This window comes from Pteropus alecto, unplaced genomic scaffold (genome assembly GCF_000325575.1).
Source record: "Pteropus alecto unplaced genomic scaffold, ASM32557v1 scaffold22, whole genome shotgun sequence".
Lineage (NCBI taxonomy): Eukaryota > Metazoa > Chordata > Mammalia > Chiroptera > Pteropodidae > Pteropus > Pteropus alecto.
In genome coordinates, this window is record NW_006434839.1 from 18,316,338 (window position 1) to 18,330,449 (window position 14,112).

Sequence of the window (14,112 nt, forward strand, 5' to 3'; positions counted from 1 at the left end):
ACCTTGACATACCCTTCCGAATACCTCTGATTATCCTTTAGGGTAGTCAGGTCCCTAGGTACACTACTATTTGTGCAAGTTTCCTCCCATTAGACTGTTAGTTTCTTGAGGGTAAAGACATGTGCTTTTTAGCTCTGTGTCCCCAGTGCCAATACTGGACACACTATCAGCCTTAAACTCATTTGTTCATTTCTTCAACAAATATGTACTGAGTTCCTAGGATCCTGGCCAAGCAAAACAAACACAGTTTGGATGAATGACAAATGAATCCCAACCTAAGGAGAATGACAAATGATAAATGAATGAGTGCTGGCTTTAGCTCTGCCAATATAGAATGTGATCTAAGACAAGCATTCATTTGTCTATTTCATCTTTAAGACTATAAAATCCCTTATACCTTTATAAAGTATATTATAAAATTAGAAGTTCTTTACCATTGCTAGATATTTCAGTATTTTATTTCAGATCAATCAGGAGTATTTGAGGATTTTTTTAAATCAAATTAACCATCAAAAAAAGTACAGATTAGATGGATTTTAACTAGACTTATTGTGGTGATCATTTTGTAACATATATGATTATCAAATTACTATGTTGTACACTTAAAACTAGTATAATGCTCAATATATATGTCAATTATACTTCAGTAAAAAAGTAAAGCACTGTACTGATCAAAGACTAGCTCTCTGAAGCCAAACAAGAGTGGCTTTGAATCTGCATTCCATCACTCATTTGCCAATGATGTCAGGTGTGTTACTTTAAGTCTCATTTACCTCACTTGAAAAAAATGGGGAAAGATTTGTATAGACTTCAAAGGCTTGTAATGAGGATTAAATAAGATAATTTATAGAAAGAGTTTGCCACAAAGTGTGACACATGACAAGCACTTAATCCCTGGTAACTAATAGTATTGCTGGAGCCTGGGAAATCCTAAGGACATGGGCCTGGTATTTGAAACACTACCCTGGTATGACAATAAGAGTTGTTAAGATTTTACCTTTATAAGTGGCCTAGGGAGGTAAGTTAGCAGAATGTGCTACAATACTATTAATTTATACCACACTCCTAGTAACAAGTTGCGATTTTGGTAATAATGTAGTAGCGTGTATTCCTCCTTCAGATTCACACCAATCGTACACTAATTCCCAAGGCCCAAGTAGGAAAGACATTTCACTGTGTTATACTTTGCACTGCTCTGTGATAAAGAACTGAGCAAAGTATGTGTTTTTCCCAAATGAAACTATTTCTTTATTACAAGTAAATAAGTACTTAAATATTTGTCACTGTCAATGTTTAGAGAACAAAACTTTTAAAAATGAATGACAGTGAGACAGACCAATCTAGGGTATATTTTGCAACATTTCTATCTCATTGTTCTACTCACTATTAAGTATAGTAAAAATATTTTAAAATCATATTCACTAGAGAAAGTAAAACTTTACATTTTGAAATCAATGAATATTTAACAAATTTATTTAATTAACTATTTTATGCCAGATATTGTGATGGGCTTTGAAGAGAAAATGGGAAGCAAGATAGACTAGTAATTGTTTTTAAAAAGATACAAAGTTATTGTTGCCAACTCTATATGGTAATAAGAATGGATTAAATTAGCCAACTAATTATTTGGATGTAAAAGACTGCTTAGTCATGCATTTCTTTCTAGACTCAGCAAGAATTTATTAAATTCTAGGAACTATGGCAAACCTCGGGATTCAAAGATGAATAACCCTAGGCCCTGCCTTGAAAGAACTCATAGTCCAGATGAGGAGAAAAATAATAAGTGGGAAATTACTGTTCAAAGAGATAAATGCTATAGGAAAAAAAGACAAATGGAAACTGCTATAGAGATCACCTAATTTAGTAATCTTTAGCAGCACAATCCTTTAAGTAAAAATATATACACACATATATTCCCAATATAATGTTACCTATATTACTGTCATAATCCATTTTTAAATAGATTAAAAATAAATACAAACTTTAGCTTAGCTCTGTCCAAACTAAGGTGAATTAAAAATTACTGGAATCTGAACATTCCTAATTATTTTTATTTTAACTTAGCATTAAAAATAAATAAAAGCATCAACAATTTGTGGAGAAAAGAACGTTAACATCAAAGAATCTGCCAGTTTTACACCACTGACTAATAAATAATATGTACTTCCCAAACTGCTATTTAGAAAGAAGAAATTTTGTTTTATGACATATCAAACTAAAAAATATTTAAGTCTGTAACGGACCAGGCCTTTTCTTCAAAATGTTGACTTTTGCTATTGCTGTACTCTGGAATGTTATTATGGAGCAAGAGTTTGCTCTTGCGGCAAAGAAACACACACACACACACACACACACACACACCCCTCCTGCCCCAGAAAAGTGAATTGTGACTGGATTGAATAGTCCATTGGCAGGCAGTTATAAACACAGACACTCTCAACTCCTTTAGACTCTCCTTTTGCTACTCTACACGTTCTCTAGGGCAAATTTTCAACTTAAAAGGCCACCATTTCTGCTACTTAGCTAGATCTCTAAAATAACTTACTCAGCTATCAATGTGTAAGGGAGGAAAATATAAGTAATCTAAAAAGCCAGCAATTACCAAAAAAAGAGGCTTTATTCTAAAACCAACAGACCTGCTGCTTAGATTATGGATAACATTGAGGCAGGTCGCTGTGGTAAAACCCTGTGAACAAGAAGTCAAGGGGTACAGCTGGTCCTGCATCCACCAATAACCTCAGCCCAGTCCCTCAGTCTTCTGAAGGTTCAGTATCTTCACTGCTAATGCTGACACCTGTTGTGTATTAACCACAAGGCTATTTTCACAATATATTACACACGAACCCTTTATTCACTTAAATAAATGAATTAACTTTCATTTATTCATTCAATCAATTAGTATTTACTGAACACCATTCATGTGCCCAACACTATTCTATGCACTGGAAATACCTCAGTGAATAGAAATCATCCTTGCCCTCAAGGAACCCACAAGCCAGTGGCACACATGGACAAGTTAAAAGGTAAATGTCTGTGTAAATTCTGTGTGAAGAATGTTGTGAAAGGGATAGAGGAATGGGGTACACCTAGGAGGGGCTCCACCCTCAGACTTGGAGCATCAGGGCAGATTTCTGGAAAGAGGTGATGTGTAAAGAGAGGCCTGAATGATGAGCGGGAGTAGGCAGTGAGGGGTTGGCAGGGTTTCCCAGGTACGGAGAAGAGCATGTGAAAAAGCTTCTGGAGAACAAAGAACTCTTGTTGTTTTAGAGAAAACAAAGAAATCCAATACAATCCTGAATCATGGTTAAGTGGGGAAGGTTGGAGACTGAGTTTAGAGAGGCAGGCGGAGACCAAATCACAAAGGACCTTGTGGACTTTGTTCAAAGTGCAATAAGGAGTCATAGGAAGGGGAGAAACAAGAAATCACATGCAGGGTTTAGAAAGATCACCAGCTCTGTAAAGAGCTGAATGAACTGCAGGGAGCCAATGAGAGGGAAACCAGCCAGGAGGCTCTTTCAAAAATCCACATGAGAGTTATAGTGGTGTCAGATAGAGATGAAAACACGTGAATATATTCTGATATTTGTAGGAGACAGCCTTGACAGGACTTGAATATGTGGATACAAGTGGATAAATTAAGAGTCAAGGATGAATCCCAGGTATTGGCTCTGGGCAACTAGAGGGTGGTGAAGCCATCCACTGTCATTAGGAATGCAGGACAGCTGCAGAGGTGGGGCACATAAACTCACTTATATGGGAACAGGCAGAATTGGGAGTCAGCAGCTCAGAGGTACTAGTTAGAGCCAAGAGGACGCATGAAATTTCCCAGGGAGAATAAATAAGATAACTATTACGAGTCTATCAAACCACAACATGTAAGAGATGGCCAGGTGAACACCAGATGGAAACATGATTAAATAGCTAACATGTACTTAGCATCTACTATTTGCCAGGCACCGGGATAGGCCCATTATATGTATAAGCCCCCAAAGTTACAACAGCGTTACTAATTTATTGGGCCACAATGCTAGGGGTCTTTTTTCACCCTTGGGATTCAGTCTCTTTTGAGATTCTCTTTGTCTATACAGCTGGTAAAGTGAGTGCTCCTGGGGAGAAGCCATCTGGCCCTGAGTTGTTTGGGGATGGGGAAATTAGACCATCTCAGCTCACACAGCACCAAGATGAAGGTGGAGACCTAGGGCACAAAGAGACAGGGAGCTGTTTGGGTCAGTTTTGCTTTCAAACCTTAGAGCTAGTAACTGGGCATGATACTGTCATGGCTTCACATGATCTAGTCCAGATAAGTAAGGACAAGGTTTCGCACTAGAGTTTGGGTCCAGATCCAAGCTAGGAGTAAAGTGTTCCATGACCTGGTGTTGTCGTTGCATGTACTTGTGATTTTCATTTGGGGCAAAGGGGAATTATGAAGGAGGCACTGTTGGAATAAGATTCAGGAGTCTGGCTACCAGCCATTACTCAGTTTATTTTCCTCTAGAGACACAAGTTACATCAAGGTCACAGACACGACCCAATGAGATGACATATACCCCAGTTTGCCCCATGATATCCTGGTTTACACCTTCTATCCCAGTATCCTGTCCATTTCAGAAACTGAAACGCTCCCCAAATATTCCTGTTTGGATATGTTATATGATCATTCACTTAGAACTAAAGCTCAGCCCTACAACTTTTTAACCAATGCCTTTTCTGCTTCTCTCAGCAGTTGCTTATCTGTTTGTATGCTATTTTCAGGCCTCGGCAATAAAAACATATCGCTGCTGCTCAAAGCACATAATATTAATGTACAGACAGCATCAACATCTCCATTTATGAATGGCAAATTATTAAAAAGAGGATCAGTAAGAAGATATACCTAAATACATTTGATTAAATAAAAATCTAAATAGGTAAAATTTTGTATTATATTGATATTTAAAATCTTAACATCTTCTAAAATGTTAGATGTTTCTATTATCTTGATTTCCTGTACTTTTTATTGTGACTGGAAATGCGTGCAGATTTTATTTTATAAAGTCTACTATCTTCCCTCCCAAGTTTCTCTCCCATCACATCGTGTTCCTATAGTTCATTCTCTGAAGTCACATCAAAGGTCTTAAAATGTGTCATTTGCAATTTAGTTAATGTTTTCTTTAAAACCTCTGTTTGTTGGGTAATAAGGAAACTTTGATACTGAGAATAATTAATCTGAGTGCATTTTATTAGGGGCATGTTAAGGCTGGGCACTCAATAGGTAGGTGTTTAATGCTCACAGACATTCCAAAGCTCCTGGCAAGATCCGTTCTGAAGAGAGGCAGAAAAGGAAAGAACATTTGGAATAAACAGAACCGGGCTACGGCAAGGACCCAAAATGCAGGAAATAGTGGGATAATGTTGTTCTTTAAGGAAACTTTCGAATCGCAACATTCTTAGGACCCACAGTTGTAGTCTGTCACCATCCAAAGCTTTGGACTTAAATCTCAAGTTAATGAAATAGGATGATTTATGTTCTCCCTTTCTTTAATATAATGTCTATATTTTAAGACTTGTCAGTTTATAACTACAGTGTTCTGTTAAGGAAACCAAGAATTTCACTCTCGTTCTCTCCCATCACCCCAAATCCCTCTGCATAATGCCTTCAATTATAATAAATCACCTACTGAATAAAGAATGTTGTTTAGGAATTTTGATTTTGTTTAAATCAATACATGTGCTATATAGTGTCCTATGACCTCAAAGAATGGACTGTGCCACATCTAAGTCATGTGACATTGTGCCTAGAAGCACTCGTAGCCACCACATCCCTAAAGGCAGTCGACTCCTGGAGAAGACAGTAGTCATCTGCAGGTGCTCTCGAATGATCACCATCCATCTGTGCTAAACTCATGCTTCCCAGAGTACATCATGTCAAAGCAAAGCCTCCTCCTTATGCTGGGGAAACTTCAGAACCCAGACAGGGAGTAGATGAGGAAGTACAGAAGAAGGTTCTTTGTATCCAGAATAATCCTGGTGCAGGTACGGTGCACGGGTCTCTCCTAGAAAATGTCTCTTTGATGCACATTGGTAGGGAAGAAGCCCAAAGTAATGTTATCTCTGGGGCCTGATAGTTGGTGACTAAACACTGAGGATAGAGGGAGGCCTAGTCCAAAGTACTGGGTGCTCCAGGTGTGTTCGAGTTCTCTGTTTTAAAGTTGTACACACACACATAGGCACATACACACATACACGTGCACTAAGGTATGTAAAATTATCTCTGCTATGACAACCACTCCTGTGTGTGTACTTTTTAATAAATATTTCAGTTAGCATCCTTACCTCATCTGCAACTTTCCATATTTCTTGGTCATTCCACTGTTCATAGGGATCCAAGTTTTTTCTAAACGTTCCAGAAAAGATGAATACTTTCTATAGCAATAGAAGAAAAATAGGAAAATATGAATAAATTAAACATCTTTTTTATTTTTCTTCTATTTTATTGTAAAATGTTTCAAGCAGAAAAAAAACATTTAATGTAACACCCACCCATGTACTTACCATTTTGTTTTCTTAAATTTTGAAAATTTTATTCTATTTGCTTTGTATTTATTTATTTTATTTTATTTTTTTAGTATTTATTTATTTATTTTTAACATTTTATTTTTTATTATTTTTAAAAAAATTTTCCCCTCCCTTCTGGTGACCACTAGTCCATTGTCCATGTCCATGAGTCTCTGTTTGTGCTTTGTATTTTTTTAAAGAAATAACATATAGCTACATTTGAAGCCCCTTGTGAATATGTTTCAGATCCCAATATCCTTAGGATAAAAAATTAAGATCATTGTAAGTTGTGGGAAATTACATTTTTTTATTCCTAAAAATTAAACAGTTAAAAATTATAAGATTATGAATCACAATTGTTAGAACAAATTTCTACTTTGTTAATGCCTTTTCCTTGGATTTCTTTTATAAACCCAGCTTCCTAAAGAACTTTGAAATTGTTTAAATTTATAGACACTTCTTTAAAGACACAACATGTTCATCTCATCTATAAACCAAGGCGTACCTCTACTTCCAAAACCGGACACTCACAAATGAGGGCCACGACTTGGAAATCAATGAAAGAATGGAAATCAAATATTTGTTTAACTGAATGCATGTTATAGAGGGAAGAGAGGCAGATGAGATTGATCCTGCTAAGGTAACACAATGACAATCTAATCCCCTTCAAGGAGCACTGCACAGCTATCACCCTGAGACACTATTCTTGCCACATCACTGTCCACTAAGGTCGACCTATATGATTAAAAAATGTTTTTAAAAAAATCACTATCTCACTGAGAAATGCTGATATAACCATGATAATATTTAGTTCTCTCTTTGTGCCTATGGATGAACTGAAAAATATTTTTGATGTTAATGTTCAGAATATTTTTTTTCTTTGCCTTTGGTTAGTAACATCCAGTAAGGAGAATAAGAACTGAATTTCCTTAAGACTAATTTTCACAAATTGTCTCAGACTAAGAGACAATGCTCAATTCCCTTCAGATCTGTAAGGAAATGTACAAAGCAAGTCTGCCTCAGATTAATAGTGTCTGTGCCTCTCAGGCAGAATGAGAATGTCCTCACCATGGCAACCAAGTTCAAGGGTCACATTAAAGACCTCCTTTCCCAGGGCATAATTTATGGCTTAAAGAACAAAGTTGTTGCCGAATATCTCAGGAACCCTCTAAAGAGGGCGACAAGAAGCCTTAGGCTGGTTTTACTCAACCTGCATCAAAAGGTATCATAACATCTTAAGAGGTGCCTACATTGCTTTACGGAAGTGGATATAAGTGATAAATAGATGACTCTTAAGATCATAAGATGTAGATGGATATATCCGTACATGCTCCTCCAAGTTTCCAAGTAAATGAAAGTAATGTCCAAATAAGAGAGCAGACAAAGGGCATTATCAGTGAATTCTGATAAACTAAAGAGAATTAAACAGGAAGTGGTTCTGAGAACTTGAGTTAATTCATCATTTAGTATCTAAAGGTCAAAGACTTGCCAATGGAATTTTGTCATTTACTAATTTTTACATTTTTTTTCATTGAATCAAAGATTTCTAGCATTATTGAGAAAGATGAAAATGAACAACTGTGAGGGTTTATCAACTATCAGATAATGTATTATGTGCTTCAGAAAAGTTATCTCCACTGGGAACGAAGCAGCTGGAACACAGAGCTCTGGTTTATGACAGGCTTATCATGTGCCAGGTAAGGCTTTTACATCTCTTCATCTTCATATCAACCTAATGAAATAGATCCTATTATTGCCCACGAAGAAATCACAGCTGGGAGAAGTTAAATGACTTTCACAAGGTACTTAGCTAATAGAACCCAACGGTGTTTGCCTTCAAACCGGCGCTCCCCACCATCATAGCAAAATGCCTCAAGTCCTGTGTGAACCAAGTTTCTTCTCTGATCTGGAGCTCAGGAAACATTAGAGGTTGGGCAGGATCAACCCTATGGGTCCATAAAGAGCCCATGAGCACTCAGTAACATGTTCTTGTTTAAAGCACTGCTGTCTATCCCTCGGCCACAGCTCAGTTCCTGGACTGTTGATGGAGAGGTTAGCTTCCTCTTCCTGTGCAGGACCTGAGTTGAAGGGTTCTATATGGGCTACAGTGTCTTTGTAAGTTTCAAGAAGACTTACATATCCAATAAAACACAGCGCAATGGAATAGTGTCATTATCTGGAGGACTGCGGACAGAGGCCAAAGGTATCATAACATCAAAGCAGACACAGAAGTTATTAAAGGTAATGTGGCTTGCAAAGATGATATAGTGATGCAGCTCAGGCCTAGCAGACACACCTATGAACAGGAACCCAACCTCTTTGAGTCTCAGTGTTCTCACAGTAAAATGGAGAAATGCCACCTTTCTTCTCACATCTACTCTACCTCGAGGCTTTCCATTTTGATACGTGGCTCCTTCATCACCTCAATGCAGAAAGTTGAGAGTCATCCACAACTTATCTTTCTCCTTGATCCTCACAAACACAGAATCAATCATCAGTCCTGTGGATTATTTTTCCAAAATATATCTCAAATTCATTTATTTCTTTATCTCTACTGCTACCACATAGTTAAAGCCATCAATGTCTCTCTCTGAAACACTGTAAGAACCTCCTAATTGACTTCTTTCCTTTCATTCTTGCCTCCCTTCCATTCTACTCTCATTTAGCGACCAAAGTAGTCACTTTGAGTATAAATTGGATCATGTCATTAACCTTTTAAAACATCTTCAGTGGCTTTCCATTGCACTCAGGACAAAACATAAAATCCTTGATGGTCTACAGATCCTACATGATTTAGCATCTTCTACTTCTGGCTCATTTAGTGCCCTTCTTCACGCTTCTCTCTTTTTTATTCTGGTCACATGGCTTTCTTTTTTTCCCTCAGTTTCTTCACACATTCTCTTCTCCCTTACTAAGACTCTCATTTCCTATGGTGTTCCCGAGGCCAACTACATTATTCAAGTTTCAAATTAGGTGTCACTCCCTCTAACTGTCATCTTTCAAATCCTCAAAACCAAATAAAGACTCTTTATATATGGTCTCATAATACCTGGACTTAACTTTCATAGCTTTTGTGAATATTAAAATAATATATAAATTTGTGAGCATTTTTATAACATTCATTTTGCTCTGTACTTTGCTCATTAACACAAAGGCTTTGTACATAGTATATTTTCAATAAATGTTTCCTGAATTAATGTAAGTGGGCTGATGTGAAGATAAAAGTAAAAGTATAAAAACATCATAGAGTTCAGCACAAATTATTTTACTTCTTTCTATAAGAATAGCTACTACAACCCATAGTTTTTAAGAAATAATACTAATAACTCATTTAAACTTTGATCTTTCTATATAATTGCTTGGGAAATGGTATGTCTAACTTTTTCTAATAGTCTAATAATTTATACATAATATTTATCAAATGTATACCCATATGTTATATATTAACTAATTTTATTTTAGATGGATATATATTCAAAATTATGAGGGAAGAAAACTGTTGAAATTAGACATTCAAAAGTTTTAGATGTAGTGAATTTGATACCATTTAGAAATTCTGTAGATCTTTTGTTTACAGTTTATTGTCTAACATTAACATAAAGGTTTAATTTTAATTTAAAAAAAATTACTGAATGAACTGGGCCAGTTAAAATTCAATTTCATACAATTAATCAAACATTCCATTTCTGTCTTACAAATAGTATCTGTTTTCTGTTTTCTAAATTGTTTGAAGTTTTCACAAACTCATCTCTAAAGCTGAGAGATCCTTGGAGGTCACCTATGTCCTTTGCCCTGGCTTACAAATGAAACAGCCAAGGCCCTGAGAAGTTATGTAGCTTGGCCAAGGTGACACAGTCAGATTGATTGCACAGCAAAAAATAGACCTGAAACTATAAATCACAATGACCTTCTATCTCTCTTTTAAGAAACTGTTCACCAATAGAAAAATTAGGATGTGCAAATATTTGATATTTATTTAATGTCATGTATGTATGGTATAAAGAGTAATTCCTGGGACTCAAGGAAGCATAAAGAGAGCACCATTGTTGATTGCCTGACTAGTCTCTTTCCTGAAGCTGACTCCTCAGGTCAGTGGAGACTGCAAGGCCTCTATGGAATGCTCAAAGATGGTCACGTGTCACTGTGACAGGCAATATGCCTTGCATATCAGATGAAAAACAAAAAAGCAATTTGGATTTTGTGGTAACCAAATATAGAATAAATTAAATGAGTGGGAAAAATGACTCCTATCCATAAGAATATAGTGCTTTTTTGTTTTGGCTCAGAAGGGAAATATATATACATATGCACCATTCCATTAAAATGTGGTCCAAAAGCTTATAAGCATCATAGGGACTGTGATCTTGCCTTTTGGAAATGTCTAAAAAAATTTTATTATAAGTTGAATCTGTACAACAGAAATCCATCCAATTTGAACAAATCAAGAATGTAAGGTTGAATGTTTAAACATAAGTGTTGCTTTGCTTTTAAGAACATCTATCGACAAGAACAAGGTGAATAAAATATCTGTTAGTCAAAAATGTTTAAGGTTTATAACAAATAGAAGATAATTTTGTAAGGGTAATGTACATACTACTTATTTATATGTAATGATTACATGTAAGATATTCAAATTATTGTTTCCTGTAAAGTCGTTTAATATTTCTCAACTTTTTATATAACAACTTTATAGTATACACTTTTTCAGAGACAGTATAAAAAATGTTTTCTAGGTCTGACCAATTATCGAAGATGTCACATTTTTAGGATGAGAATACTAAGGTCGTATTGCACTAATATCTATGCCAGTTATTTTTCTCTTCTCTCTTGAATTCGGCACACTACCCCAGTGTCCTTCTCATTGCTCTTATCACAGTATAGAGGGAGGATTTCTTAGCCCATTTCTCTGCTCTGGATTCTGCCTGCATGATGTTCATTGTCCACATGCTGCCAGCAGCAGTATACTTTTCTGTCACTCTTTCATCGCCCCTTCCTAGCTCAAAAGAGTCAACCCATTCCTCATTGGGCCATTTCAGTGCTTGTCAAGTCTTTCTCTCTTTCTCCTAATACTTCCTAACACATGGTTTCCTCTGTCTTTTGCCCCCCAACTTTTTCTAGCTCCTATCTCTGTACTTGTTCATAATATATCTGCCTGGGATCCTGGAATATTGTGTCCACAACTCCCTGCCTAGAACCTTGCTCAAACTTACAAACTTTATGATCCTTTATGGCCACATTATCACTTTCTTTGTGAAACTGTTCACATTCATTTGTTCATTCCTACAAAATATACCTCCAATTCGATACAAAGATGAAGGGGACATGATTCCTTGTTCTTAAGGAATTATAAATGATAAAACCATCACAACTGAATGTATTGTGTTTATTACATGCCAGGGAGTAGACTAAGTACTTTTACTTATTATCTTACTTAATCCTCACAGAAACCTAATGAAGGAGTTAGTACCAATATACCCATTTTAAAGACAAGGAAACCAAGGCTGAGAGAAATTAAATAACTTGCCTAAGATTACACAGCTAGTAAAACCCAGATACTGTAGAACCATCATCTTTTGTAAAAGATGATCAAGCGTTTAGTGACCTAGCACAAAAAAATGTATATTGAATTTCTACCATGCAAGCTATTGTGTTCTGTGCTATATAAGAGATTGAATAATTAACAATGAAAATAAATCTGTTTTATTTAGCATTTCTATTTTATATATATTTATATATTTTTAGCTAGTCTTCTTTGATTGGTGATAATTTTGTGTTTAAATCCTGCGTCCTTAACTAGAATGTCTGCAAAGTGCTCACAACACTGAGTGGACATTAAAAAACACACAGGTAATTTTAATACAAGACATAGAGAAGTTCCAGTAGAGATTTATTAACACAGCTCTAGATCCCATCTGGGACTGGGACGTGGAAGTGCAGAGGTGGGGTCAGAGTCAGGGTTCACCAGGGGAAGGAAGGGCCATCTGGTAGTTTAACATTTGTAATGACAAAGTGACTGTGGTGAAGGAAGATTGTCTCAGACAGAGGAAATGCATAAACAGAGGCAAAGAGAGAGAAAAGTGAGGCATCTTTTATGGAACAGTAAGTCCAGCTAGACTGAAACTTAAAAGTGCCCAGATGTTAAGAGTGGTGGATCTGAATGTTGGGTTGGGACCTGACTGTTAGGGACCTAAACCACAAGTAGAAGAATCTAGACCTTATTCAGTGAAGGAAGGAGTGCCCAAAAAGATTTTTGGCTTGGAAAATCACAAAATTGGAATGTTGCTTTAAAAATCTTAATTTTTGTGCAACATATAATGGAGAGATGAGAAGAAGACAATGAAGAAAAACACAGCAGTGGGAGTAGAAATGAAAGAAGGCTACAGTGACTCCGTGGAAGCAGTGACGACAGGGCTGGGAGCTGGATCCTCTCTCATAATTACACTAGACGCTCCCTGACTAGCCTGTGCCTTGACCCATAACTACACTTAATTACCTGTATTTATCATTTTTTTTCTTCCTTTGATCTCTGACTTACAGCAATGAGTGTAATTTCGAGCTTTTCATTGGAAGCTCATAGTTTGGATTAGGACCTCAATACTGTTTATGTAACTATAAAATCTATACTTATCATTTTAAGCATATAGAACTAATGATTAAATTGTTCATTATTGTTAAACTGAATGAGGGCTGCTACGCTCCCAATGTTGAGATCTACAGATAAGTGTTTTGGCCCCATCTGATATCCCTCAGAGCAAAAGATGTTCTAAGTCCGTAGCGGAAGTCACACGTGGGCATGGATTAGTTTCAGATCATAAAGTGTCCTTGCAAGAATAGGCCTAGTCATTCCTACAGAATAACTTGCAGCCTTTCAAATTTGTATTAAAACTTTAAATATACATTTCAAAATTATTTTTGAAATAAATAATGAGCAATTTTAAGTCTCAGTGTTCAAATTGCCTAAGCTGATGGGGCTCCAACCCCAGGCCTTATTGTTTCCTCTCCATGTCCTCAGAGCTTGCAGGTAAAGTAGAACAAACTAAAGAAGGCTCCACTTTGAAATGTACACAATACCTTGTTTTCCAGGCCAGTGCATTCTCCAAGATTACTTTCTAGCTACAGGAGAGAAGAACAGGGGAAAAACAAACCGCAAGAACTTGCCAAAACTAATGACACCTTGTGATTCCACAGTTGATGTTTCAGGATCACTGAGGGAAAGGGAAAATTTCTTGTTCAAAGTTCCTGTTTCATGTGTCTGAGAACAAGTGACTAATTGACCTAGAGATCTCTGATGTCTCAGTGTCAGAGATCTTGGAAGGAACTACGCCTTTGTAAGGTCAGAAAGATGGAAGGAAGAAAAAAATAGAAAAGCAAACAAAAGTAGTTATTTTAGGGTTTTAAAATTCCTTTTTCCTTCTTCTTTCTTTTTAAAGATCAAACTCCAGGAAAGGGAAAAAATTATGTAATTTGAACTTTCAAAGAAAAGTTGAGAAAATAAAACCATCTCTTGGTTTGGATGTTAAAAAGGTTATAAGGAATTTGCCCTCCTCTCTTTCTCAGGTATTCACTTAATGTTCTCAA

General features: G+C 36.4%; 1 protein-coding gene across 1 annotated transcript in view; it reads right to left on the reverse strand.

Moving 5' to 3' along the window:
* Positions 1-14,112, reverse strand: part of CFTR (cystic fibrosis transmembrane conductance regulator) — a 152,578-nt gene that overhangs the window by 4,358 nt on the left and 134,108 nt on the right. Inside the window, exon 24 of the mRNA XM_006910578.1 lies at positions 6,313-6,402. Coding sequence (XP_006910640.1) covers positions 6,313-6,402 — 90 coding nt within the window. The remainder of the gene's footprint in view (positions 1-6,312; positions 6,403-14,112) is intronic.